Genomic DNA, 27,272 nt, shown 5'->3' on the forward strand with positions numbered 1-27,272 from the left:
GCATGGGTACAGTCTGCACAGATCTTCACAGCTTAGACAGTGCCCACTCCCTTTATAATCAGGATGCAAACTTTTTTTTTTTTTTTTTTTTTTTGAGACAGAGTCTCACTTTGTTGCCCGGGCTAGAGTGGGTGCCGTGGCGTCAGCCTAGCTCACAGCAACCTCAGACTCCTGGGCTTAAGCGATCCTACTGCCTCAGCCTCCCGAGTAGCTGGGACTACAGGCATGAGCCACCATGCCCGGCTAATTTTTTTGTATATATATTTTTAGTTGGCCAGATAATTTCTTTCTATTTTTAGTAGAGATGGGGTCTCACTCTTGCTCAGGCTGGTCTCGAACTCCTGACCTCGAGCGATCCACCCGCCTCGGCCTCCCAGAGCTAGGATTACAGGTGTGAGCCACCGCACCCGGCCACAAGGATGCAAACCTTTATAAAATACGAGAATAAGATACCAGGAAGACTTTTCAGGACCTTCAGCAAGAGTGAAAAAGGGAGAAAATCAGATAAGTAAGCCTCGTAAACTTAGTCGTAGAATAATTGTATGAAAGAAGTGCCTGCTAAGGAGGAAGTTGGGTTTCAGAGGTTGTACGTGGAAAGTTTTCCCCCTGCGTGCTTTAAAAGGGAAGAGAATAGCCCTGGAAGGCCAAGCTTGATTACGTGCCCTCGCCCATCTCACTGCTGCTTTGACACTTTGCTTGCCTCTCACCAGCCACTCCCAGAGTAGTCCCCTGTGTCTTCCTCCTTTAGCCAGTGAAGTGGTGAGATCATGGCAGATTGAGCTCTGCCCCAGATTGTTCACTGCTGTCCCCAGAAAGGGGGACTAATTGCATGTGACAGAGAGAACCTTGGTACAAGTAAGCTTACAATGGAAATTACCTGTTTTTCACTTAGAGCTGGTATTTGTTGAACACCTACCATGCACCAAGCACCCTGCATATATTGTCTCATCTGATTGTCTCACTGTGGTTGGGTAACCAGCCCTGCTTCACAGGGAAGGAACTGAGAGTGTGGGGCACTGAGGTTCCTCTGCTCCAAAGCCAGTCTCTCCTCAACACCCGCTTTTAAACCCCAGACAGGCACCATGTTGCTGTTTGAAAGAGAAATCTCTTGCTCCTCTGTATGAGTTCCCTGATCACATTTTCATTATGGCCTGCAGCAGAGAAGTAGGTTGCTCTCTGTGGGGTGACATTTAAGAAAACCAACTCCATCGAGCTTTCCCTTTGAATGTGTTGTTAGGGTACAAGAAGTCTTTGTTTGTCCTGGGCTATTTTGAAATAAAAGGCAGGAAACTCCCCTTCGTTTCTATATCTTGCATAGAAGTCATCAAAACAGAATTCTCTGTTCTGTGTGGTAGTCATGATTGAGGAAGCAGCTGTTCTGTTCGTGATGACCCAACCAAAGCCAGCAGTGTGGAGGCGGCAGGGATCCAGAATCGTCTGTTCCATCTGCTGGGTTTCCTTGCATTTGTTAAAAGTATTTGGCTTGGAAGCTCTTTCCCTTCCCCACTGAGCCTCATGGGAGAGGCCAGAAGGGGGCTCTGCTGGCGAGGGCAGGGCAGACCCCAGCCCCACTCTGCTCCAGACAGTGGCATGGCCTGCTCTGTGGAATGGGTGGCACAGCTTCCTGGGCAGCCAGGCCGAGCAGGTTAACCAGCTCCACCATCTCTGCAGCGTGTGGCTGGGAAGCAGGCCTCCACTGTTGGTGATGGGGAGTTTCATGGGTCTTCTTTGTTGTGCGTGGAGTTTCACAGTCTGAACTTTCTAGTCATTTTTAGGCCTCTAGCTCACTCAGAATGAACCAGGGAGTGATGCCGATGAATATGCATGACTGTGGATCTCTAAGTCCAGACGAGTTTGTTTGGCTCTTCAAACCAAGATGAAAACTTAGTTGTCCAAGTGTTTTGGGGAGGTCTGATAGCATCATGTAGACCAGAGTTTTCACACTGGTGGTCTGGGGGCCAAATATGGTCCTTAGATGTGATGTGTTTGGCTCACATGATGCTTTGTAAATTTTTGAATTTCTTGACAGCACTTAAAAATCAGGGGATTGTACAAAGTAGGCTTAACAAGCCAGAAGATTTTTACTGTTAGCCTGGACCCTCTTTCCCAAACAACCTGGAGCTGTCTGCTGCGGACGGGGCATGTCTTCTGCACATCATCATCACAGTTCCTACCCAGTGTGCTGCACGTGTTTATGTTCCCTGCTTGGCCCTGGAAGGCATTTTGAATTTGAGATTCTTGGAATGGATAAGACATTTAGAAGACAGATTCAGATTTTCTGGCTCTCCAGGTTATTTGGCTCAGGGTGAGCCCTGGTGAATGGCAGTTACCAGTAGAAATACCCCGGCTACTGTTTGCAGTGCTCAAGGTCGTTGCCTCCATAATCTTGCTCACTGTTTCACCTGCAAGTACACTCACAAAGATAAGCTGGCACTCACAGAGGGCAAGATGCTCCCACAGTAACTGCTAATGGGAACTCTGAAAGTACCAACATGCATCTTAAGTCTTGGAAGCCAGTCTCAGCACAGGGGCCCTCCATCCCCTGGATTGCCCTGTGATGCCAAGCGACCCGGGGATTCTTTTTGCCACCTTCCTGCACCTCTGAAAGTCACTTAGGTGCTTCACTCTGTTTAATCTTCTTATCTACAAGTGCCTTCCTGATTTTAATAGATGCTGCGTGGTCGTTTTTTAAAATAAAGACTTAGTCTTTAAATTCTCTTGACAGGCAGTCTAGCTGTCATGTACCAAGTAGATAACTTCTGTTGATGTTAGAAATTTCTTAGGGTAAATGAAAACATGCTTCTCAAAGTCTTCTAGCTTTTTCTTTCAACAGAAGCTCAGTGAAGCGAGTTGGAATAAAAACAAAGATTCTCCAAATGGTAATTTATATTTTTTCCAAGAAATGAGTTTTTCTCTTTGTATTCCTTCAAATATTTAATAGCAATCACTCCTTTCATTTACCTTTTTCACTCAACCCTGTTTTTTCCTCTTGCAGCGAATATTGTACAACATTTTTTTTCTTCTGATTCTTACATATATTTCACTGCATGGTCAGGCTTTGGGCTTCTTCGTGTCATTCTGGATTGTTTGCGGAATTTGAGAAATTTGGGCTATAAATCCCATTGCCTGAAAGCCCTTTCTCCCTCCCCTTATTTGCAGCAGAAACATGGCATCCTTACCTGCTTTCTTCTGCCCCTCTGGTCAGGCCACTTTGTGCTTTGGGAGTTGGTCCAAGCCCTGATTCTGCCAGGCCAAGGGTCTAGAGAAGGGGCCCAAAGGCCCTGACCATGCCAGGGTTCTCCTTGAGTGCATTCCAGGGACTGCTGAGAGCTCCTCAAGGGCAAGGCCTGGGTCATCTTAATCTAGACTTCCAGGGCCTGGCCCAGGGCACGTGCTGGGGTGGGCTGTAAGCCTCCCACCCCTTACTGACCTCATGGCTTTTGCAAGAAACTCAACCTTTATGGACCCCACTTTTCTCATCTATAAAATTGTTCTTCCATTTAGGATTCTAGGTACTGAATCCACTAAAACAGTGGTTTTCAAACTTCAGGGAGCATTCGATTCAACCGGAGGGCTTATTGAACACTCTTTGCTGGGCCCAACTCCTGGAGTTGCTGATTCAGTTGGTCTGGGGTGGGGACTGAAACTTTGCATGTCTAATGAGTTCCCGGGTGCTTCTGCCTCTGCTGCCGTCTGGGACCACACTTTGAGAACCAACGCACCGAAGCCACACTGTGGAAGCAGGTGCCAGAGGCCCCAGTATTTACCTCAGCAAGGGTGTGGGTTGGCCTGTGCCGCTCTTGGCTGCCTGGCTTGTGGGCCTGATCTTCCCTTGTGTTTTCCCACTGTGCAGTGACATACAGACACAAAACTTTGCTGCTTATTTTTCTGGGAAACTTGATCTTAGATGCCTAGAGATATTTCATTTTCTAGTCAGCCATTTTCATCGAAGCTGTTTGTCTTCAGACTCTCATTGTGATGGTCGGAGACACATGTATTTCCTACCTTTAGGTAGTTCTTTCACTCACTTACACACCCACTGTCCATCCCTGTCCACCCTCTCCCCCCAATCCCCCACTTCCCCATCTGGACCCTGGATGCCAAAGGAGGCAGCCTTGATGATTTTGAGTTTTGGGCTTTGGTTCCCCAGGTAGGGTGATTCCCCTGTTCTCACCACAGACAGGCTTCAGGTCACGGACACACTGGGTTACATGCTGCTGATGGCTGCCGGGCCTCAGGCTGGGCTCCCGTCGTCTCAGGGGCCCTGAAATCAGTGTTCCCATGCAGTGGTGGGAACTGGGGTGCCAAACAATGTGCACAGTCAGCTGCTCACCCCTTCCTTCTCTTACCTGACAGCAGTTGAGCGCAGCTGGGCTTTTGGAGGTGAGAGACCTTGTGACAACTGGGGAAACTGAGGCCCAGAGCCAGAAAGTGTAGCCAGGAAGTCCATACAGAGTCAGCCAGTGGTCAGATCTAAGTTGCTAGTGGTGGTTAACTGCCTGCAAAGATTGGTTTCATCTCATTTTTGGTTTTTACTTATCTAGAGCGAATCTGAAATCACTGCTGGGCTTGTGCCTTTAGCTTAAGGTGATGGGCAGTCACCGTCTTTGCCTGGCTTTGCAGTTTTCCTTGCAGTTTTGCTTTGTGCAGGAGTGTCCTCCTTCCCCTCCTGCTCAAAAACCAGGGGAAACTAAATCAGTCACGGTTTTGAATGGAGCATTTCTGTGCTGTTTTTCTCGTTGCCTAGTACTCTGCCTTCCTCAGCTCCCAGCCCCCGGCAGCTGGAGCACATTGGCCCTTGTGCTTTCATAGCCACAAAAACACGTGGGGAGCGCGTGCACAGCACATGCCTTGATCACATATTTGTAACTCCGGAGTCCGAGACGATCGTGACATTCTCGTATGGGGCTGTGTGTGGCCACTCCCCTTCCCCAAGGGAGAACACAATTACTGTATTGTCTGTCGGCATTCTGGGTTAGCTGCTTGGGTCAGGGCAGGGGCTGGTGGTATACTGGGAGATAGAAATAACTCTTTTGCAGCTTTGTACCCTTATGCTGCCATTTTATGGAAGGGGGAGGTTTAGGACACCCTGTCAGGATCCCCTGGGTCACCTCACTTTGTCCAGCTAAGTTAAACCATCAGCCTGTGTCCCTCGTAGCTCAGCTTGTTGGCCTGGCGTTCAGGCAAGGCAGGTCTGATGGGGCAGACCTCTGAGAGTTGGAGAGGAGCAGAGTGATCTGGACGGTGGGGAGGGGAGTGGCGGCTTGAGGCTGTCCAGTGTGGCCAAGGCCCCATCTTGGGCCTTGTGAGGGGTACTGGCATTTGGCCTGTTGGGGTGTTGTGGGGCTCCTTCCACCAGAAGCTTTGAAGGGACCCTCAACTTGCAGTCCCCTGTACCCCCCACTCCAGCTTGCTGGAGTATCAGACATGTCGCTTGGTGGCTTCTTTTTAGAATGCCCTCACCCCGTCACTGGCTGTTGAACTCCTGTCCATCCATTAAGGCTGAAGGCTCATGCTACTTCCTCCAGGAAGTCTCCCCAGATCTTTACCTCCCTACTTGGGATTACAGCTCACTCCGTCCTTGTGGCATTCATCATATTATGCCTTGTGGTAGACCTAACTGAATACTTGGTGTTTGTGTGAACTTGGTTGTATACATCTGCCTGCCTCTCTCAGTCCCTAGCACAGCCAGGCCAGTGCGTGTTGGGCTTGGGACGGGAATCTGATACTAGGAGGAAATAATGACAAAAGAGAAACACAACACAGGGTGTGCCTAAGATTTGCCTGTTCAACTAAAGTCACCTAGAAAGTACTTCTTGTTTCTGTGTAAAAGTCTGTTCCAAGGAGCACAGCATCATATGTACATTTGACTCCTTTCAGCTGGTTCTGCCCCTTGACCCTTCTTGCTCACTTTGGAGGCTCCCAGGACCTTGGGCCTCCCTGTCCCACCCAGGCTCCTGCAGAGTCCTAGATGTTTAGGCTCTTCCTGGCCCAGGGCTGGTCCTGGAAGTGCTGCCTCGCTTCAGGCCCTGATTACAGCAAGACTCTCTCCTAAAAGCAGAACGTAGAAAACAAAGCTGTTAGGGCAGGCAAGGCCTGGGCTCTGGGTTTTCCCAGGATTGGGTGTGAGAAGGGCTGCTTGCCACCCTCCTGCCACTCATCAGGGCTCTGATGAGTGTTTGCAGGTCTGAGGAGGTGTGAGCATTAGGGCCCCAGATTCTGCTAGTCTCACGCTTTCTGTCATGCTCTGCTGTTGTGGAACCCAAGCAACTTCAAGCCCATCCCCTCTGTGGATCAGAAGGTGCAATTCTTCAAATTAGTGTTAACGCAATTTTGATAGCTGTGGGAAGCCCTGGCAAGCAAGAGAGATTTCAGTACCTTTTAGCACCGAGAAAGTTGAGACTTGACTTAATGTGGTGAATGTGTTTTTTTGTTCAGCAGATATTTCCTGGGCAGCTCTTTATGCCAGGTGCTGGGGACTGAGGTTGGGTTCGTGCCCTTCAGAAGCTCACAGTCTGTGGGGGTGACGGTGCACAGGTTCATTTCATGCTTCTGTGATTCGAGTTCTGCATTAGGCACAACAGCAGAGGACATGACTCGGTGTGGGTTGTGGGAGGCCTTCCTGGAGGAGGCAACACCTGAGTTGAGTCTAAAAGATGAGGGTAGATAGTCTGGGGGCGGAGGAGGCTGAAAGGGCAGCAGGGAGTGGGGGAAGCCGGCAGCGAGCTCTACCCAGAGAGACCAGCATGGAGGCCCGACACAGCATGGGCTGTGTGGAGCTCTACAAGTAACTTGGGTGTTTAATTTTTTAATTAGGCAATATGTGCACATGGTACAGACACAACAGTGGAAAGCAGTTCTTCCCTCATCCCAGTCCCTAGCTACACATCTCCTTCCTTCTCTGGAGGAACTCCTGTTGCCGCTTTCTTGTTTCTCCTCTCAGAGATATTCCACGTGCGTGCAAGAATATACAGGGGTGTGTGTGTGTGTGCATATTTAATTAATGTATTTATAATTTTGGTTTTTAAAAAAATTATGTATTTTTTGCACAGGTCAATACCTGCATGTGGTTCAAAATTCAAAACATACTGAAAGGTATTTCTTGAAGAGTCTCCTCTCAACTCCGTTTTCAGCCACCCATTTCCCCTCCCTGAAGACAATTGGTGTTAAGTTTCTTTTGTATCCTTCCAGAGGCTTCTATGTTATTAGGACAATGGTTTATTTAGTTTCATCCAAATGGGAGCTTACCAAAGCCACTGTTCTGATCTTCGCTTTTCCTCTTAGCACTGTACCAGAAGACCGCTTCGTATCCATAACCGTAGCCATACTGAGCTCTCTCGCAGCTTTTTGGAAAGCTGCAGTTTGTCCTTTGCATGGATGTCTCAGCATTTATTCATCCTGCCCCTCCCATTAGGCAGTTAGCTTGCTTCCCATCTTGGCTTTGCCAAATGGTGCGTATTATTTTGCACATGAGCAGGACTATCTGTAGGGCAGACTGCTTTGCATTTGAGGCTCACGTGGTTCATAGGGAGAGTGGTTGAGGATGACAGCAGAATGGCATGAGGACACAGGCAGATTATGTTTTGGGCTCATTACTCTAGAGGTTAACTTGTTCCTCTTTGTGGAAGGCAAGTGACTTTTAAATTGGGTTCCACTGAATTTTCAGGGCACCTGTTTTCTTTCCTCACTGCCTCCCATCAGTAACCCCCATATGAAAGGGGACCAGGCCCAGCATGGGCACTCGAAGTGTGGCTCATGCAGGGGTGTGGTCAGTGTTGCTCCCAGAGACACCCTTGCGGACTCTGACCCTCAGGCCACGTCCAGCAGCAGGGCAAGGCTAGCCGGGCCTGAAGCAGCACTCACTAGGCTTGTGCCTCGTGAACTTCACAGTTCTAGTCAATGTTTTGTCTCTTTATTAATAATTCAATTGAGCAAGCGTCTGCCCAGGCAGAGAACCTACTGGGGGCAGGAGGGAGAGACCCCAGGATGACTTTGCACCCTCCCCACGAAGGTCGTGATGCACATTTCTGAACTTCAGAAGGCCACTTATTTTTTCATAATATTTGTTTTCAAAAATGCACTCTGCTCTTAGTGCATTTTAATTTTTATTTCCCTCATGCATCAATCATTAATAATTTTTACCTGCTTGGGAAGAGGGACTGTGGCTGATTTATGTTTGTGTCTTCAACCCCTACTATAAGCCCTGCAGGCACAAAGTAATGGTTTGTTGAATGAATGAATACAATGCTGATCACATTAGGGCTGACAGCATGCTATTAACTATTCATCAGGTGTACCTGAAACTTGGTTTTGGGGCTCAAATGCCAACTCTGACCAGGACCTGTTAAATTTCATCCATGCTGGTCTTGTCCAGTTATTCAGTCTGACAGCCTTTTTCTATTTTTTAAATTGATTATTGTTATTTTTAAGTCCAAGAACATTGATCATCCGTGCTGCCCCCTAGTCCTGCTCCTGAATGAGGTGGCCAGTGCTGGTGGTCTCTTGTGTAGCCTTCCTTCTCTGCATCTTCTGACTCCTCCAGAGGATGCCAGGGACAGGCCGCTTGCCACACGGAGGTGAAGGCCAGTCCATTCCTTGGTTTGGGAGGTGTGTGGGGGAGTGCTCAGAGACCTGGCTTCAGAGTTTTGCTGCTGACTTAGTGAAGGAACTTCCTGAGAGCAAGGGAGGTCTGCAGCAAAACCTGGTTCAGATGGCTTCATGAGAGGGACAGTGACAGCTACAGCAGCAGCTGGCATGCTTGGCAGTTTATCAAGGACTTTGGGGTGTGTTACAGACAAACTATAGAATCAATCTTTGTTTCTTCTGGGGCATAGGCCATTTCTGATGAGGAGGATTGATTTACTCATCTTTGGAAGTTGGGTTAACCCTTTCAGGATCTGAGTTGAGTCTTGCTTAGAGCTGTAAAGATAACCCGATTAAGGGTCTGGAAGAGTTCACCTTGGCTTCTCAAGGTCCCTTGCTTCTAAGCCAGTGAATCTGGTTGGTTATGTCATTTCCTTTTTAACACCCCATCCCCCAGGTCTTTGCTGTAAGTACCGAGGCCCAGGTGTCATATCCAGAGTGCTTAGAAGGAAGTGGAGAAGTGTTTGCAAATGAGGTACCCCTCCCTTCTCTGGCCCCCATGCCCTGCCAAAAAAATCAAAAAGGAGCTCAAGATCCAATGAACAGCTGTTCCCCCAAACTTCTTATATTTTAAGTCCATGGCCAGTTCTAAGTAATTTAGAGCCAAATGCCTGGACTTAGCTTTGAATTTGGATTTAGTGAAGGCTTTCTTAGCAGGAGTCTCTTTCTCAGTCTAATGAGACAAGAGTCTGGTGCTGTTTTGGTCTATCTACAGATAGCTGATGTTACACATGTAGAGGCATCTCTGCCATGGTGCTGTAGCTTATGGTGGGAGTGGTCTTAGTAGAGTTTATCCTGTCCTTCAGAACCATCCTCCACAGTAGGTACCAGCTAGATAGCTTTGGCAGTTTGACCTGAGAGGTGTACTTGTGTGACAAACCTGTCAGGCAGCTTGGAGTCTCTACAGTTTTGTTTTGGTAGATAATGACGTCTTGAATGTGTGGTTGGTAGAGCTTGCATTATGATGTGGTGGTAGGGGGAGAAGGCAGAAGGCTTAAGGTGTGATTGGTTAGCCTGTGTGAATAATTTCTACAGCAGACTCTGTAAAATAGGTTAGTAGAGATGAGTCAGTCAGATCAGGACGGGGAAGTACTGAAGTGTGAGCTGAAGCTGACATTCTTCCAGTTGGTAGGGTGGGGGTAGGGAATGGGGGTACCTGAGCAGGTGCATTTTCCAAGTTCAGTCCTTAAGCCCATGGAGGGATCTTGGTGTCTTTCAGTGAAGCTGACAAAATTTTGAATGACAGGAGTTTCTTGGAGGGCCAGGAAGTTAGCCATTGACCAATTTTGCCACCTTTATCTCTCACCTCCCAGGACAAGAATCTGCTTTTCCTTTACAAAATGTTTATGGACTCTTAGAGAGCAACACTGTCTCCCTTCTGCAAGACAGTCCACCCCTGAGCCCAGCCTCACGTGTGGCTTTCCCACCAGTGTGGCTCCAGTCACTCAACGGGCAGGGAGAGGTATTCCTGTTGGCAGCCACACAGCAGTGCTGCTCTCACAGAACCCGCAGGGCCACTGCTTGGAGGGAAGGTAATCTCTCAGCAGCTGGTACTTGGAACACAGCTGGGAAGACAGTGATCTCTTTATCTCTGAGGCCTGGGGGCTGGTGGCCCCAACACATTGGTCCAAGACAGTATCACAAGTATCGCACTGGGACACGAGAGGTGATGCAAGAGGGACTCATGAGCCCTGTAAGAACTGTGCAGACGTGAGAGCTACCAGGTTGCCTATCCTCCACCCACTCAGGTCCTCCTGCTCTAGACTCGTGACCACCACTTGTGGCCTCCTGCTCCCAACTCTGCTGTGTGGGAGGTCATAGCTGAGGCACTTGATAGCAGCAGGTAAGGATTTGGCCTTTGCTATTTCCTGGGACCTTGAACCACAGGTCAGGTTTGAGCAGGACTGGGAAGGCCGGCCTGCAAAAGCCCACCATAGCAGTTGCTCCAGGACAAGCATCATCAGCTCTCTCACAGTTCACACAGCACCTTCAAATCTATCAATTCTCTTGTTCTCTCAGGGTTCCTGTTTGCATGTGACAGGTGAGGAAACTGAGGCTCAGAGAGGCATAGAAACCTGGCTAAAGCTACACAGCTGATATATCTGGCCCAGCATCCCATTTGATGGGCGAAGGAACTAAGGCCCAGAAAAGGGAGATGACTTGGCAGATGGGGCAGAGCTGGTCAGTGGCATTGCCTGGGCCAGAAGCCACATCTCCTAAGTCCTGCTCTGTTAACACAGGCCAGATAGCCTTTTGTTTGGCCTGCTCCACTCTTGTTTTTGTTTTTAATTTTTTTTTTCTTTTTTTACCCTACTTTTTAATCGTGGTTGAGTAAATTCAGTATATGTATAACTAGGTCTGACTGAAGAACAGGTCATGGTTGTCTTAGGCTAAGTGGCTTAACGTTACAGTAGATTATCTTTGGGGCCCTTGCTGTCCCCTCGTTGTCCTCTGGTTCTGCCCGTTCTTTCCGTTACCCTGCTTTGGAGGAGACGGCAGGATCTAGCACTGTGCCCGCCCAGTGAGTATTAGTTCCCTCCCGTCGTTACCTCCTGTCCTTCCTTTTAAGTGTGTTCAGCAAGTTCTAGTCTGTAGCAAGCTGTTCTTTCATGGCGTTTGGTGGGTTAAAATGACATGAACGGTAGTAAGAATTGTGCTTATAGGAAACTCATCTGTCAGTTATTTCTCATTGATAAATGAGCTCTTGACAAGTCATGCATGCAGTTGGCTTCAGTTTCAAGAAACAACATGGGCTGTCTCGTTCCCATGTTCAGATTTGTTTTGGCTTTGGATCTCAGCACTTTTATGTCCCTGAATAATGTCATTCCTCCCCCTCTTGAAATGTTATTTGCTTAAAAAAGCAGAAAATCCCTACGACACTGAGAATGACTGAAAAGTCCCGGAAGAACAGAGTTCCGAATTGGTTCAGCAGCTCATTTTAGTGGTTTTGTTTTGTTTTTCTCCCCTCCATTAAGACAGACTCACTCACTGGACCACTTTGTTTAGCCAGGGGCACAAGTGGAGTCCCTGTTTAGCTATGTAATGTGACTATCAGTCCTTCCCAAATGTGGGCCTTCAGTGACCTTTGATGACCTGAAGGACTAGGTCAGGGAATATATATTAATCCTAGTTACTGAAGAAAACACCTTCAAGGACCTACCTTGCTCTGGAGCCAAGGGATAAGGGATGGGGTGAGTGTGGTCTCTAAGGACAGCAGATGCTTTATTGCTTGCAGTAAGAAAGTATCGCTCTCCCCACTGTCCAGCAGCCCAATCCCAGGGGTGAGTTGCTTAAGGAACTCAAAAGCATATTGCCTGCCTCCAGGAGCTCATGCTGTAGCTGTGAAGACAAGATTTTTTTAAAGCCAATTCGCAGCATTTAATAAGGGCCTACTCTCTGCTAGGCATTGTGCCCACCTAAGGATTTCAGTACTTCTGGGGACATTTTTGTAGTACCCTACCTTACAGGGCATTTTCTCCTTTACCTTCTTTTATGTGAAGTGGGCAGAACAGGATAACTCCTTACATATTATGAAGGAAGAAAGTGAGCTCATCAAAGTTGTGTAGCTTGTGCAGGGTCCTACAGCTCATCTGGGACTGAGCTGGGAAGTGTGGCTCCTGGACTCACTGTTCAGTGCTCTTCCTCAGCTTTGATAGTCACTGAGCAGATGGACGTCCATCAGGTTCCTGCTGTGGGCAGACTCTGTGCTGATGCTAGAGGATGACTGAGGCACGGAAACATCTAGGCTGCACACGTGGACGGGAGGGCTCCCCCAAAACTCCCTAGAGGTTAACTTTGAGAGAAAGGCAGGGTGGGCTTTGGTGCAGGTGGTGGGAGGCAGTGGCCCCGGGGAGATGGGGATGGGGACCGATGAACCCAGGTTCTAGCTGGGGTCACAAGAAGCCAGTGCAACTCTTTCTGGGCCTAAGAGTACCCTGAGTTTCCTGGGAGACACTTCACCTTTTCCATGGTACTCAGCATGGCTGCACTTCCAGGCAGCTAAGGTTGGAAAGGAATGGCTTTATGTCCCACTAACACCCTCTCCAGGATACCCCCCTCATCTGCCCACTCCCCTGCTTGCAGTGGAACCTCTAGAGCTGTGTTGCAGCACTAAGTTCCAGGAAGCTGATGGCCTGGGATGCCTCAGGATGAGCTGTGTTGTAGAGTGGGTGTGCTGTGAACTTGATTTCTGTGCTTCCAAGTTTGATCATTTAACCGAGAAATCAAGTAATTATAGAATAATTATGATGAAACTTATAGACCCTCAGTAGAAGGGTTTAGTGGTTAACACAAAGACTTTGAAGTTCAGCAGATGTGGGTTGACTCTGTTCCTTGTTCACAACTGGGTGACCTTGGGCCTGGGCCCAGTTTCTCCCTCTGTAAAATGGGATAACAATAGTACCCCCTGTGTCTGAGGGCACAGTAGGCACAGGGCCTGGCACTGTTGCTATGGCTGTTATTTTATTCATGTCGTGTTAAAGGTAGACTCTGTCACTCATTCTTTCTGAAAATACAGACCACGAGGAACAAGGAAAATGGTTTTTAAAACAGTGTATTTTTTGGGGGGGACATGGGCAATATACATAACCTAAACTTTTGTACCCCCATAATATGCTGAAATAAAAAAAAGTGTACTTTTTCCTGGATACGACCTCTATAGTAGTTTTCCTTAAATCGGTAATCCTTGGTATTGAGTATGTCCTTAATGTTAAAGTATTGACCAAAGGGGTTTTATTTGCCTCTCCTTTTCTGTCTGCGTACTGGAGGTGTGATGGCAGAGCTATCTCTTGTCAGTTATCTTTCAGTAGGACCTGGGGACCTGGGCTGAGGGAGCAAGTTGAAATGTTGGCTGTAGTATGGGAAACACATTCTTGGGTCCTGTCCTGTTTGAAACATCAGACTCTTTCCAATATCAACTTGGTCTGGGAAAGTATAGGCTCTTGATAAAATTCCTAGGCAGCTTTTAACTTTTATCCTTTAAACTCAGATGACTTAGTTATAAAAACAGCAAGCAAAAGCATCCCCAGGCAGATTAAATTCCCTCTCTGGGCGGATATGAAGCCTGACTGCTGACTGCAGGGCCCAGCGCCCCTCTCAACCCTTCTCACACTTTTGGTTTGTCACAGAACCTGGCAAAAGACAGCATGACCCACTAAGAAATGCGCTTCCCCAAATGTTCATAAATTTGCTTCTAGATCCTGTCTACAGATTGCTTTTGTCACACCAACAACTGAAGTTACAGAAGTTTAAAAGTGCATGAGGCCTTCCTAAAGACCTTGTGGAATTGCTGTTTTCCTCCCATTTCCTTTGCTTAATGGGAGGGGGAAATGGAAGCTCTGAGAGCAATGACTTCCGCAAGCCATCAGGAAAACCGCTGTCAGTGGCCAGGTTCATGTTTAAGTTTTGATCTGAGTCCTGTTTTTAAGGCAGTAAAACTAACGTGTGCAAGTAGAAAGTATAGGCTAAATAAAGATACTAAAAGAAGTTTGTCTTGACAGTTTCCAGTGTTAGTTTCTTTTCAAGAGATAGCCCTTCAAAATGCATTACAGAAGCATTAAGTAAACTCCTCCAGTCTTCTTAAGATTTATATAGAATTGTAGGGTTTGTAACTTTTTTGCATGCATTAATTCATTTAGCCTGCAATCCTCTTTTGAAGTAGATGAACCAGGTTTCAGACCACAGTGGTATCAGACAGCTGTGTTCAAGGGCTGCAAACAAATGAAGGCACATTGAAGACTGCAGAACAAAAGCAAGAAAATTTTATGTTAGGAAGGAGTTGTGTGAGGGTGCAGAGTTGCCCCCTGTCCCTGTGGTGTCAGGGAGAGCAGCATGGGGAGGCAGGCCTGGACTGAATTCTGGCCCTGGCCTTGCGAGTTGTGTGATATTGAGCAAATGACTTAATCTCTTTCTTGGAGCCTCAGTCTTCCCATCTGGAATATGGGAATACTAACAGCAATACCTATTCCTAGGACTATGAGAGGATTAAATGAGATGAGCCCAACCTGTGGTTGATGCTCAGGGAGGTCGGAGGTGGAAGTGAGGGTGGAGGGCTGTGCCAGAAGCACAGCTGCGTGGGGGCACAAGGGCTTGGAGAGGGGCTCTGGGGCAGGTGACCGTGGCAGCAACTGCCCACGAGTGTACCCTCCTGTTTTAGGCACAATCCTAGGGAGCTCGAGGCTGTTCTTGGGCAGTTTCACTTTTGGGGTGGGCAGGGACTCTCTGCCACCCTGTCTGCACCCAGGGAATGTAAGGGTGGTCAGGGAAGTGGAGTCACGGATCAGTGGAAAGTCTGACTTTGCCCTTTGCTCTTTTGGTGGAAATCCTGGTGAAGATGAGTCACTGAGTAGTGGCTCCTGGAGTTGGAGCCAGAGAACACCGTGTCCCCATGATCAGGTTGGGGTGTCAGCTGAGGGGAGCCCCGTGTGTGTGGAGGCAGGGTGGGAGGCTCTCTGTCTGCCATGCACACTGCCCAGGGAGTCACAGCAGGGAGGTGGGAGGGGAATGTGGGGACAGGGAAGTGACAATACAAGATTTAAATACAGGTCAAAGAAGCTGCACAAGAGATGCCAGGATGATGTTGATAGAAGGGAAGTGCTGGCCACATTTGCTGCTTGTGTAAAGGGGAGGAGTGGACACCAGTGTCCGGAGCCTTCTCTGTGCTGAGCTCTTTTATAGGCATTTTCTCACTTCAGTCTTCCAGCAGCCCCCAGGACAAAGGTATTATCATCCAGGTTTTAAAGATGAGGAAACTTAAATCCAGGACCTTGCTTAAGGGGAAGGCTGGGGCTGTGAAATTCCACAGCACACACACACCTCTCCCCACACCCTGCCCCCCATGGTCTCCCTGGTGCAATCAGTGCAATTAAAAAAAAGTTGTAAAATTTACACCTAATACAATTTATATTTTTAGTGTTCTATGAGTTTTGACAAATGCATAGATCGAGTGGGATTTATTTTACATTCATGTAATTACAGGAAATAATCCAGGGAAATCTTGCGTCCCCGTCACTCAGTGTCCCCCAGGAGGAACATCTTGCCAGACTGTAATGCAACACAACAAGCAGGAAATTGTCACTGGTGCAGTCAGGATGCAGAACATTGCTGTTTCCACATGCATCTCTCCTGTTGCCTGTAATAACCACACCTACCCCTCGTGCCCCCACCCCCCATCCCAAACCCCTGGCAACCACCAGTCTCTTCTTACTCTCTAATTTTGTCATTTTAAGGATGTGATATATTAATAACTGGACTCACACAATAGTTAACCTTTGGGGACTGGCTTTTTTCACTCAGCTTAATTCTCTGGACATTCATCCCAGTTATGCGTATATGTGGTTCGTTCATTTTTATTGCTGAGTAGTATTCCGTGGTGTGGCTATACCACAATGTGTTTGATCATTCACTTGGTGAAAGGCATCTGGGTTGTTTCCTGGTTTGGGCTGTAGTGAGTAACGCTGTTAGGAACATTTGTGTGTGGGTTTTGTGTGAACGTAAATCTTAATTTCTCTGGGATAAATGCCAAGAAGTGCTATTGCTGGGTAGTTGCTTGAGTGGGCTTTTGCAGGGTGCCTTTGGGAGGGAGAGGCGGGCACTGGTGGGTGGCAAGTGCAGACCTGGGAGCTGGGCCACCAGGATTCAAATCCTAGCTTTGAGCCCAGACCCTGGATGAGTTGCTCCATACAGCTGTAAAACGGGTTAATTGAACCTAGCTTGTAGCTAATGTGTATAAAGTACCTGGTACACAGTAGGTACTCAGTAGATGGAAGCAGATTTTAATATAGGTTAAAAGAAAGCCCACTAGACCAAAGCAGGGTCCATGCCCCAGAAGTGGCCCATGGGAGGGCTTTGTCAGGCTTCCACTTGTGCCTGTGGGATTGCCCAGTTACTGTCTCTTCTGAGGCCATGCCCCTGGCTTCTCCCCGAGAAGACCCTGGCCCTGTTTTCAAACTGGGCTCTGAGTCTCTGGATGGGTGCCAGCATTCCTCGGTGAAGTTGGCCAGGCCTGTGCCACGGATCAGAGGAATCTCAGGGAATTCCAGATTGCGCTGGGCTCTGCTGTTCTGATTCGCCTCACAAAGTCTGAGAACGTGCCCAGATCATTTCAGATGTTACTATGATTTAGCCCAATTCCAGAAATGTGTATTTAGTTGTTATGGTATGCAAGGCACCGTGCTAGGTGTTGCAAAGGGTTTGGAAGAAATTGCTCTCTTCCAACAGACCAGAGCAGCCAACTCCAGCCCCTGGCCTCCTAAGGGATCCCCCACAGCTGCCTGATAGGGTCTGTGTTCAGTGTGGCACTTGGGGCGCTTGGTCTGGGTTGAGTGTGTCTCCCCAGCCCCTGCCCTGCTGCGCCTCCACGCACTGTGTGGTAGCCACTAGCGAGCTCATGGTCCCCACACACCGATCCAGCCAGGCGCCATGCTTTGCTCACAGTCTTCCTTCTCCCTGGATGCCCTTCTCCTTCCTGTGGAAATCTTGCCTGTTTTTGAAAAGGAAACAAGTAGCATGTGCATGGGATGGAATATTCAAACAGCACGTAAGGCTGCACAGTCAGTATTTCTCCTCTCCAGAACCAGTTGCCTCCTCCAGGCAACCACGGTATGGAACCAGACTGGACTCCTTTTCTTGCCTTTTTCACTTTATATAGAGTGTCTTGGAGATTGTTTCATGTCTGTACCATTAGAGTGGCCTCATTAAAGTTTTTTTTTTTTTGAGGGCCACACAGTATTCCTTTACATAATGATACCATAATTTAACCAGTCCTCTGTTAATAGGTGTCTATCTTGTCCCCCCTCTTGGGCTCTTACAGACAGTGCTGCATGTCTTTGGCCCCTGTGCAAACGAGTCTCTTTAAGACCCAACTCTGGTGCCCCCTTCCTGTTTCCCTCTGGTGTGTGTAGTGCCTGGTTCACAGCACTCTCTTTCTGAGACCTCTAGGACGGGGACTGTGCCATTGCCTCCTTTCTCCTCTCACTGCCTGCCATGTCACCCGGAGCTTATGGTGCTTATGCTGCTGCTGGGAGCCCTGGTCCCTCGCAGGGGCTCTGGAGGGGATGGAGCTGGCGAGTCACTGCCCCGTCTCGCTTCCTGCTTTGTGCGGAGCTGCATCTGGATGGGCTGACGTGTTTCCATGGCAATAGGTTTCCACAGTATCGTTCTTACTCGCCTCCTATTTCACCAGAAGGATGGGCCATGATATAGCCAGGCCCCTTTGATGCATTTAGCTTGTTTCCTTTTAAACAAATTCGAGAGGATGGCCGCTTGGGTGTGCACTGCTGAGAAAAGGGTCTGGACTCACAGGCTCCCCTGTGAAACTAATAGCAGTAGCTGCTGTTTGTTGAGCAGTTGCTCAGATGAGCCGGGCACTGAGCAAAGAGCTTCAGCTCTATTTTCACAAGGTACAGTAACCTCGTGAGGCAGGCACTGTTGTCCCTATTTTACGGAAAGGGAAACGGCTCAGAGAGTAACTTGGCTAAGGTCACTCAAACAATATATTTCAAAAGTTGAGATTACAACGAGGTATGCTTGACTCAGACAGAACCTGAGCCTGTAACCACTGAGCCTACCTGGCTTCTTAGAGAGGAAAGAAATGGAGTAGGGAAGGGGACAGGTCACCCCCCCAGGCCTTGTGCCAGTGGCTGGCTGCCCCATAACTGAATTGAGGCTCACACCCAGAAAGGGGATGGCCACCATCAGGCCTCCACCGCGAGGCGGCACAAAGGGCCCCATTGAAGGGTGAGTTCAGGAGCACCCCTCCTGGCCCGCTCCTGAGCCAACATCCAGGGGGCTGGCGGGCATTTCCAGCTCAGCTGTCTGGCCAGAACTTGGAGGAGTGGTCTGAAATTCCTTCCTTGAACAGATCCCTCTTGGTTAGAACGTGTAGCTTCTAGACTGATGTGGTATTGAAGTAGCATCAGGTCTCACAGCGTGACCTGGGACTCTCATGCTCCCCTGGGCCCCCCTGCCTGAACAGTCAGGCCTTGAACATGTATTGATTTCCCTCCTCCCCTTGCCTGCTTTTGCACTTTGGATGAACCTTGTTTTCGAAGAACAGTAGAAGGTAATTTTCCTGTGCTTGCCAGCTGGCCCGTAATTGAGCAATTTCAATAACACCCACTGTAAAGTCTAATCGAAGTAAACAGGAAAATATGATTTACAATCTGGACAGCAAGTAAATACCAGGGTGCAATTAATTTTTACATAGAGCAGCAGATTCTGAAACATTTTCCTGTGCTGAGCAGTTTGTTTTTAATTACAGATTAGCAGCTGCTTTTCTATTTATTTATTACTATTATCGTTAATTTTTTTCTTTTTGTTGGTGATCTTCAGATTCCTTGTGTCTATGTCTTTCTTTAAAGGTTTAACCACAGGAGGATGGGATGGGGAAATAGGACCAGGGACATTGATTTGTAAGGAGTGATTTTTTTAAGCCAGAACTGAAGGGTGCACTCTTTCTTCATTTGCTTGGGGAAGTGATGGTGGACTGGGGAGAGGGCGTGGAGGGGCTGTGTGGGACGGGATGCCGAGGGGACCTCATCTCTGCTGGAAGCTCACTCGCTCTGGTTCGTTCTGGGGAGGAGGACAAAGCTACAGAGGCCCCTGGCATTGCAAGTATGTTGATGTTGAAACATGGTACCTCCAGGGGTAGGAAAGGTGTACCTTTAAACGGACCCTCCAGATTTTCCCAGTAGCTTCTGTGTCATGACTTGGGGAGAAGGGGAGCCCGTGTGCCGACTGAACACCCAAGGCCAGTTGGCTGCCCTCGGGCTGACCCCTTCAGTGTTGGATGCAGGGATGAAGTGTGTTCTGACCCTCAGCATAACCTAATGTGTCCTAGTGTATGCTGAAGCTGCCTGTAAAGCCAGCTCAGTGACAAGCTGTCACACGACTAGAGCACACTGCAGGGACAGCATATTGTTAGCCACCCAGACCCTGAAGTTGATCTTAAAGGTATCACATGGCTAGACCCAAATTTGTTGCTCTACCCACCAGGGTGTTGGCTTTTAGGGATGGCCCAAGGCTGGCATGGGGGTAACTGGGGGTCCTCAGAAGGTGATTCTGGGCCTTGGTGACCCTCCCAGAATGGATCTCCTTTAGCAGGGAGGCACTTCCATTCCCATGGGGTTTTCAGTGCTGGGGAGGGGCTGCTCTCTCAGGGCCCTGGTCTTCCTTAGTCCTGAATCCCTTTGCCTTTCTTTTGTCTTTCCAGGGAGTCGACCACACTGGGCCGTTTCCCAGAAGGGCCCCACCCCAGGGTGAGTGGCTGATGGGGAGCTGTTTCTGCTGATGTCAGTCACCTAGGAGGTGCCCAGGCATCGCCTCTGCCCAAGTCTTCCCAACTGAAGATGGCTCGTTCCCACCCTGGGACAGAGCCCAGTGCCTGAGGTCCTTACCATGGTGATGGTCCTGAGTAAAAGCCTCAGTAACCAGGGAGCTGACTCCATAGCATGCAGGAACTTCAAGCCTGAACTGGTAAGGACGTAGCAGGCATCATTTCTTTGACCTTTTGTGAGGCGTGATGTCCAGGTTGGGTATGGACTGAGCGTCCAGGCCTAGGAAACTGAGCCCAAAGTGCCCAAGAGCAGACCTCTGTGAGACGGTCCAGGCTGGGCCACAGGGCAGAGGAGCCCAGAGCTTGGCTAAGTACTTGCAAGAAGGAAGTAGCTCAGCGCAGATTAGGGGGCATCTGGTGAGTGGGGAGGGGAAGGCCATCACCCTGCTAAGTCATACCAAGCATGGTTCTGCCATCCTGCCAGGCTGAGGCTGACATTCCTTCTGTTTCCACCCTGTAAGAGGAGGCAGTTTCCAGAAGGGGGGTGGTTCCCTGCATGGGGGCCAAGATAAGGCCATACCTCAAATGGGTGGGGCCTTGAGAGAGCTGCTACCACAGGAATTTCGAAAGTGGGAGATGATGGAGAAAGAAGGCACAGTCTGGCAGCCAAGGTGGTGGGCCATGGGGACATCTGCCCTCTGGCTGCCCTCTACCAGAGTTGTCCTCTGACCAAGTGGTAGTGGGCTGGGGTAGAGGCAGACCACGAGCAAAACAGCCCTTGGCAGCTGAATCCCGTCAGCAGCCCCAACCTTCTCCAAGCCCAAATCCTCAGAAGGAAGTGGGCGCTGCACCCCTGCAGAGGGAGCACGAAGAAGTGCCATGCGGGCATAAGCACTCTTGTGCAGTAGTGTTATGGATGGGTAAGTCCTCAGAACTCTCAGCAGCTTCTGTGGTCTGGAAGGGGTTGACTGCCCAGGGTCATGTCACCCAGGGACCCCTCCTGGCACCCTGCATGGCCCCTGATGAGAACCCACACTAAGTACTCTTGGGGGCTCCATTCTCGTGCCAGTGAAAACCAAGCCTGGAGCAGACAGATCTGGGTCCCTGACCCTGGCAGGAGCTTGGGGGAGCCCCTGAGGCCTTCACAGAGCACCTTCTGCGTGTTGGATGCTGGGCTGGAGGAATTCAGGAAACAAGATGAATCAGAGCTGGGCCTTGCACTTCTTGCCCTTGTGAAGCTCCCAGTCTAGAGGGGGATGGTCTGGCCAGATGTGAATACAGTGACACTTTAGGATCCCGTCATCAGTAACTGATAACTGCAGCTCGTGTTAAGCCCAGGGGTGTGTAGAGTAGCAGGGCTGGCGTGGTTGTAGCGTATCAAGGGAAACGTCATGGAATAGGGATGTTAGATTTGGTCTTGAAGGATGTGTAGAAGTGGCTTAGAAACCACTGGGTCCAGCCGCCTCATTTTATAAAGGAGACAGCTGCAACCTGGAGCAGGGCAGTAACTTCCTCGCTAGCTCTGCCTCCCCCGCTCCTGCCAGCCCCACTTCCTGGGTATGTGTTAGGCCTCTTCTCCCTGGCTGGTGTTTGGGCACTAGTCTCAGTGGACTTCCCTGCCTCAAGTCTCTCCAGCCCTTACCAGGCATGGCAGCAGTGCCACAGTGCTCATGGGCTGCAGCCTGTGAGGCCTGCACGGGGGCCCGAGTGCCTGCCCTGACCCAGCCTTAAGGACGAGGACCCAGCTCGGCTCTTCCCTGTGTCCCCAGCACTGCCAGGGTGGGCATAGAGCAGGCATGTAAGGTGTGTGTGTTTGGTGGCAGTCTTGGTCATTGCAACAAGGAGTAGAGCTGCTACTGCCATCCATTCCTTTCCAGTGTGCATTTCGTGTATATCTGCTATTGGATTACTTATCACCACCCCACTGCCGCCACCCTGGTTCCTCCTGCTGTCTTCTCTTATGTGGATTCTGTGGTCACTGGCCCCCTGCTTCCAGCTCTTTTAACCTGTTCTCCACCCAGCAGCCAGAAGGGATCCCTGTCAGATCTGTCCCTCCTCTTCTCAGAACCTTCCACCGGCTTCACATCTCATGCTGAGCACATTCCAAGCCCTTGCTAGGATGTATGAGGCCCTACATAGTCTCATCATGTGACTACTCTGACTGCATCTCTGCCACCCTCCTCCCCCCTTGCCCTGCTTAGGCCGCGCTGGCCTCCTTGCTCCAACGTGCCAAGCGTGAGCCAAGCGTGAGCCTGCCCCAAGGCCTTTTTTCCGTGGCGCGGAGCTCTCTCCCCATAGCAGGACTGTCTCCCTCCATCCCTTCTTTCTCTGGCCACTCAGCCTGAAATTTAATTCTGCCACCAGCCCCCCTTCTGTCTTCTGTCCCTGTCTTTTTCCCTCCTAGGCAATTGTCACTTTGATGTTCTACCTGTGGATCTTGTTTGTTGACTGACTGCTTATGCTAGAATGAGAGCTTTGTGAAGGCAGGAAATGTGGCCTCCCTTGCTTGTTGGTGAATACCCAGTGCCTCACACCAGGGCCCGCCGTGCGGCAGGTGCTTGGTGGGCACCTGTGCCGTTGGTGAGTGGACAGGCCCCTGCCTCCCGGCTACTTTTCACTCACTATTGTTTTAATCCCTCTCTGGCTGCTGCTCAAGCTTAGGACTAAATGGGTGTGACTAGAGTGGCTCTGGCCAGAAAGGAGCAACCTTGAGGGTGAGGGGCCATCTGCAGGTCCCGAGGGAGGAGCCCTTCCTGGGTCCAGCTGTGCTGTTGGCCACCTCTGAGCTCGATCCCTTCTCAGAGTGGGACTGGCTGGTGTTTGCTGTAGAGCTGGTTCCAGGGCACACGGGCCTGAGGTCAGCTGACTTGCTCTTCTCAGAGATGTCGCCTGAGCCCCTGCCAGGAGGAGCGTGACCTCCCACCCTGTCCAGTGAAGGAAAATGCATCTTCTCAGAAAAGGAGAGCAAGTCAGGGAGAGCCGTGAGCTTGTCGGAAGGGATTCTACCATGTGTACTCTTGCTGCCTCACAGATTAGGATCTTTGCTTTCTTCCCAAGCTCTCCCTCCCCTTCTTGGAAAGTATCCTTTTTTTTGCTGCTTTTTGTTATTGGCTGATGCGGAAACCACCCAGCCCGGTGCTTTGGGCCCATCTGCCTTCCTCCTCCTCTTTTCTCCCCTTGGCTCCAGATGGGAGGTCGGTTGTAGGGAGTGGCCCCTTTGGAGAGGGGCTTTCTCTTCAATGTGTGGCCTGGCCCGGCCCAGTGCTGCTTGCAGCGTGGCCAGCAGCAAAGCGTAGAGAGCTCAGCTGTGCCACGTGCCTGCAGAGGCTGCTTACAGAGGTCCAGTCACCCCCTCCCTCTCCCGGAGCCGAGGGGCAGGGCCATGTCCATCTGCACCCTGTTACACAGACAGGAAACCGTGGCTCAGAGAGCTCGAGGAGGGGGCGCCGGGGCACAGACTTCAGTCCAGGCCCTCATCTTCTCTGCCCAGTGCCTTCCTGCTTGGGCCTCAGCTCTGGAGGCTGCGATCATCTCAGGGCTCCTTTGGGTCTTGGGGAAAGATGCACGCTGTGAATAACTGAAGAAAGACCCAAAATAATCTGCCTAGTGATGACATCTGTGAGACAGAATGTAAGATAAGCTGATGTTAGCATTTGCTTTGAACAGCCTGCAAAGGTTCAGAGGAAGCTGATGGGGTTTTGCTTTAGCTTCTTAAACTGGTAACGTCATCCTCATGTAAATACCATCAAGATAACAACAGGAAAGATGGAAAATAATTTCTCTTTTGTTTTCTAATCAGACTAAGATGATAACAAGTGGAAGTTTAAGATGGAAAAAGAAAACATGATTTGCGGGGAGGCTGGGAAATGCTCCACACAGGCATTGGAATTACGGGAGCAGGCCCCAGAGGCGTGCCTCAGTCCCAGAGGAGAGAGAGTCTGAAACCTTAGGGGGAAGGCATGTGGGTCCCTGGAGCCCTGGGTGTCACGGCACCCCAGAAGGGCAGCCCACGGTGCTTCCTCTGAGGCTTGCTGAGGAGCAAGAGGATTCGGCCTCCCTCCCTGCTCTCTTAGGGGTCCGTGTCAGGGTTCTCTTGTTATTTTTTAAAAAACTAAATGCTGGTGACAATGTGACTCTCTGTCCTCCTGAGAAAGGGGTAAGGAAAAAGGAAAAAAGGACTGAGAGACTCTCAGCCTGTAGCATTTGCCAGCATGGGGGCTCACTTTCTTGGGGAGAGATGGCCTCGAAGCGAAGGCTGTGCCCACAGCCGTGGCTTAGCTTGTACAGTCGGCAGGCGTGACTGCCTGGGCCCCTCTCCCCCACTCTGCCCTGCTGCTTTCCTCTGCCAAGTGGGCTCTTCCTTCCAGTGTTCTAACATTAGCTGCTCCTCTGGACGGCAGCCCAGACATTTGACCTTGGGGGCACTGTGCTCCCTCAGCTCCTTCCCGCATGCCCACACTCAGGCCAAGGGCCTGTTCTCTCATTTCCAGAGTGACCACCTCCCTGGACCAGGCCTGGCCTTCTCTCCCCAGCTGGTCTCCCAGCCCTGTCTAAGGTCTGGGGACCGGAGGGAACTGATGACCGCCTGTTCCCAGGCAGAGGGTGGTACGTGGCTCCCAGCTGCCTGACTTTTCCCGCAACCACCAACACCAGTGTTTTGGAGGGGCTGATCTGGTAGGTAGAACAGGTACTTCCTTCTCCTTCTGTGCTTGTCAGATTAGGATGCCAGGGCTAAGTTACTTACCTTATCTGAAGAGTTAGTGGCCACATCAGGCCCTGTACCCTGCTGCCTGGGCACTGGGGGTCTTCATACTTCTGGTCACACTGAGTTGGCACTTTGGGTGCAATAGCCTCAGCCAGGATCTCTGGCAGGACACAGGCTGGCCTAAAGTTGGAACTCAGAGGTGCACACAGAGTCCGAGGCAGTCTGATACCTTTCACCCTGGGCAGGCAAAGGTAGTAAGGGACCCACTCATGCCTTGGCTGACCTCAAAGGGTTGGAAGTCAGGACTGCTGTATCTCTGTCAACATCTTTGTGAGTCTCTGCCTAAGGACACTGTTCCCTTCTCAGTTTCTCTTTCTCATCCTGGGCCTGGATCTCCCTCCTGCTTTCTATGCCACAGTCTCACCAGGTTCCATTGGGGAGGCATGAGTTCCATTTTGGAAGCTCATACACCAGTGCACAAGGATGAGCTGCTCCCTGCTGCATTGTGGCTCCCTGTAATGCTGTTAGAAGGAAAAAGTAACTTAATTGCTTCAGCTGATAATCTGCAGAAGAAAGTTGTGAAGAACTGTGGTTATGGCCTGGCATTTTCTGGATGGGCTAGTTCCTCATTTGGAGCCTTAATTGTGTCTTTATTTAAGTCAGGGCTTCTTTCTTTAGTCAGACAGATGGCCCTGAAGCCTCAATTTGATTTCCAGATTTTGCCTTTCCTACGAGGATCTGATTCCAAAAGCCTTCTCTCGTGATCTAAGGAGTCTCACAGAGATGAGGCCCTGCCCTGGGGTGGGCTTGGGAACAGAGACTCCACAGTGGGGGAAATACAAAGGGGAAATGTGCTCTTGTCTTGTTTCACTGCAGGGCTCGGCCAGGGCTCGGGTGCTCACTTCTGTGCAGACACTGAGTGTCTTGTGAAACCTCAGAGGCCAAGAGTTTCCCTCAGGGCCTGGTGGGCCCCAACACACAGTGATTTGCACGTCCTTGCCCCGTGGGTGCAGAAGGTTCAAAGGGTTAGAAAGGCTGGCTGTAAGAATGGCACATCCCAGTGGGAATTTTATCACATACTGGGTAGACTGGGAATAAAAGCCTCTGGCCAAGTGGGAACTCTGTTGGTTTCCCCGGGGGAGTTGGATCCAGGGAAAGCTGCGGGTGGTCAGTGTCTACCGGCACAGTCTGTGACACACCATACTGGCCACACGGATGGGGCTCAGAAAGCAAGACTAGCCCTGATCTGGTCTTGAGGCCAAGCACGATATCAGTCAGGGTTCCTCATTTGTTAGCGACAGAGGCCACCCCCAGCTAACTCACACCGAAAGAGGACTCTCTGGAGCAATTGGAGAGAGGTGGTGAGGGAAGAGTTGGTGAGTCAGGCCCCAGAAAGTCCAGGGCCAGTGGAGCTGGGAGGACTTTGGAAGCAGGTTCTTGTGGGCAGCTGAGAGTCTCCCTGCTGGGTGAATCAGCCCAGCACTGCTTTGGTTCAGCAGCCAGAGCACAGAGCCAGTGAATGTCTGGTCAGCCCAGCCTGAGTTCTGAGCCTACTCCGTGGCTGGGGAGGTGTAGGCTTCTTGGTTGACAGTCCTGCCAAGACACTATCCAGTGAGAAGGGAGGTATCCCAATGTGGAATTGGGGTGCTACTAGCAGAAGAAGTGGGGCTGTACCTCCGGGCCATGCAGTTTCATCTGCTCAGTGACAGGCACAAAGAGCAGCTCATCTAGAGCAGAAGGAGGTGAAGAAGTTGTTCCTTCAAGCTGGAAAATCACAGTGTACGCCATCGCTGGGCCACTGGCACCTCTGGGTGGAGTGTCAGAGGCTGACATGAGCCTGGGCCAGCTGGGTTGGGGGGGCGGCCCTAACCTTCAGGCTGGCACTCTCACTCCTTCCCCACTGAGTTTGGACTTTGCATGAGCCCAGTAATTTTGGGAGGCAGTAGGTTCTGCCTGGTGAAAATCCATTTCCAATGGCCCAGCATCCACTGGGAGGGTGGGCACAGGAGCCAGGCGGGCTGGCGCTGACAGGTGCCATAGCCACGGTGCCTGCTCTGCACTGGGGATGCTGTGAACAAGAGAGCCCCCTTTCCTTAAGAAGCTTCCTTTCCCATGGAGCAGAGAATAAGCACAGGAACAGATGAGCCAATACATGCTGTGTACATTAAGGTGATGGGGGAGAGAAAAGCTTGGGGTGGGAGGTGCTGCTTCAGCCAGGGTGGTCAGGGAAGGCCTCTGAGGAGGCCACAGACCAAGAGTGAGGGTGCAGAGCCTTTTGTGTAAAGGCCCTGAGATGGCAGCGACTGGCTTGTCCCCACCACGTGGCATGAATGAGGAGGGGAGGGACAGAGTGAGGTTGAGGGAGTAGAGCAACATAGCAAGACCCTGTCTCAACAAAAAAAATTTAAAAATTAGCTGAGTATATGGTATGTGCCTATAATCCCAGCTACTTGGAAGGTTGAGGTGGGAATATCCCTTGAGCCCCTGGAGGTTGAGGCTGCTGTGAGTTATGATGACACCACTGTGCTCCAGCAAGGGTAACAGAGTGAGACTCTGTGTCTCAAAAAAAAAAAAAAAAAAAAAAAAAAAAAAGAGAGATTTTGGGTGGAGAGTGGAGAACAGGGGCCCAGAGTTGCGTTCAGTGGGGGTGGT

The 27,272-nt window shown here is 50.2% G+C and overlaps 2 protein-coding genes across 2 annotated transcripts in view; both read left to right on the top strand.

Annotated features, from left to right (window-relative positions):
• Window positions 1–19,923, top strand: part of EEF1AKMT2 (EEF1A lysine methyltransferase 2) — a 72,944-nt gene extending 53,021 nt beyond the window's left edge. Inside the window, exon 7 of the mRNA XM_045568017.1 lies at window positions 19,853–19,923. The gene's annotated coding sequence lies outside the window, so the exon portion shown is untranslated. The remainder of the gene's footprint in view (window positions 1–19,852) is intronic.
• A 109-nt stretch (window positions 19,924–20,032) lies between these two features.
• Window positions 20,033–27,272, top strand: part of FAM53B (family with sequence similarity 53 member B) — a 73,753-nt gene continuing 66,513 nt past the window's right edge. Inside the window, exon 1 of the mRNA XM_045568013.1 lies at window positions 20,033–20,115. Within this exon, the coding sequence (XP_045423969.1) occupies window positions 20,038–20,115 (78 nt within the window). The 5' untranslated portion in view covers window positions 20,033–20,037. The remainder of the gene's footprint in view (window positions 20,116–27,272) is intronic.

The sequence above is a fragment of the Lemur catta genome, chromosome 14, assembly GCF_020740605.2.
Source record: "Lemur catta isolate mLemCat1 chromosome 14, mLemCat1.pri, whole genome shotgun sequence".
NCBI classification, from domain to species: domain Eukaryota; kingdom Metazoa; phylum Chordata; class Mammalia; order Primates; family Lemuridae; genus Lemur; species Lemur catta.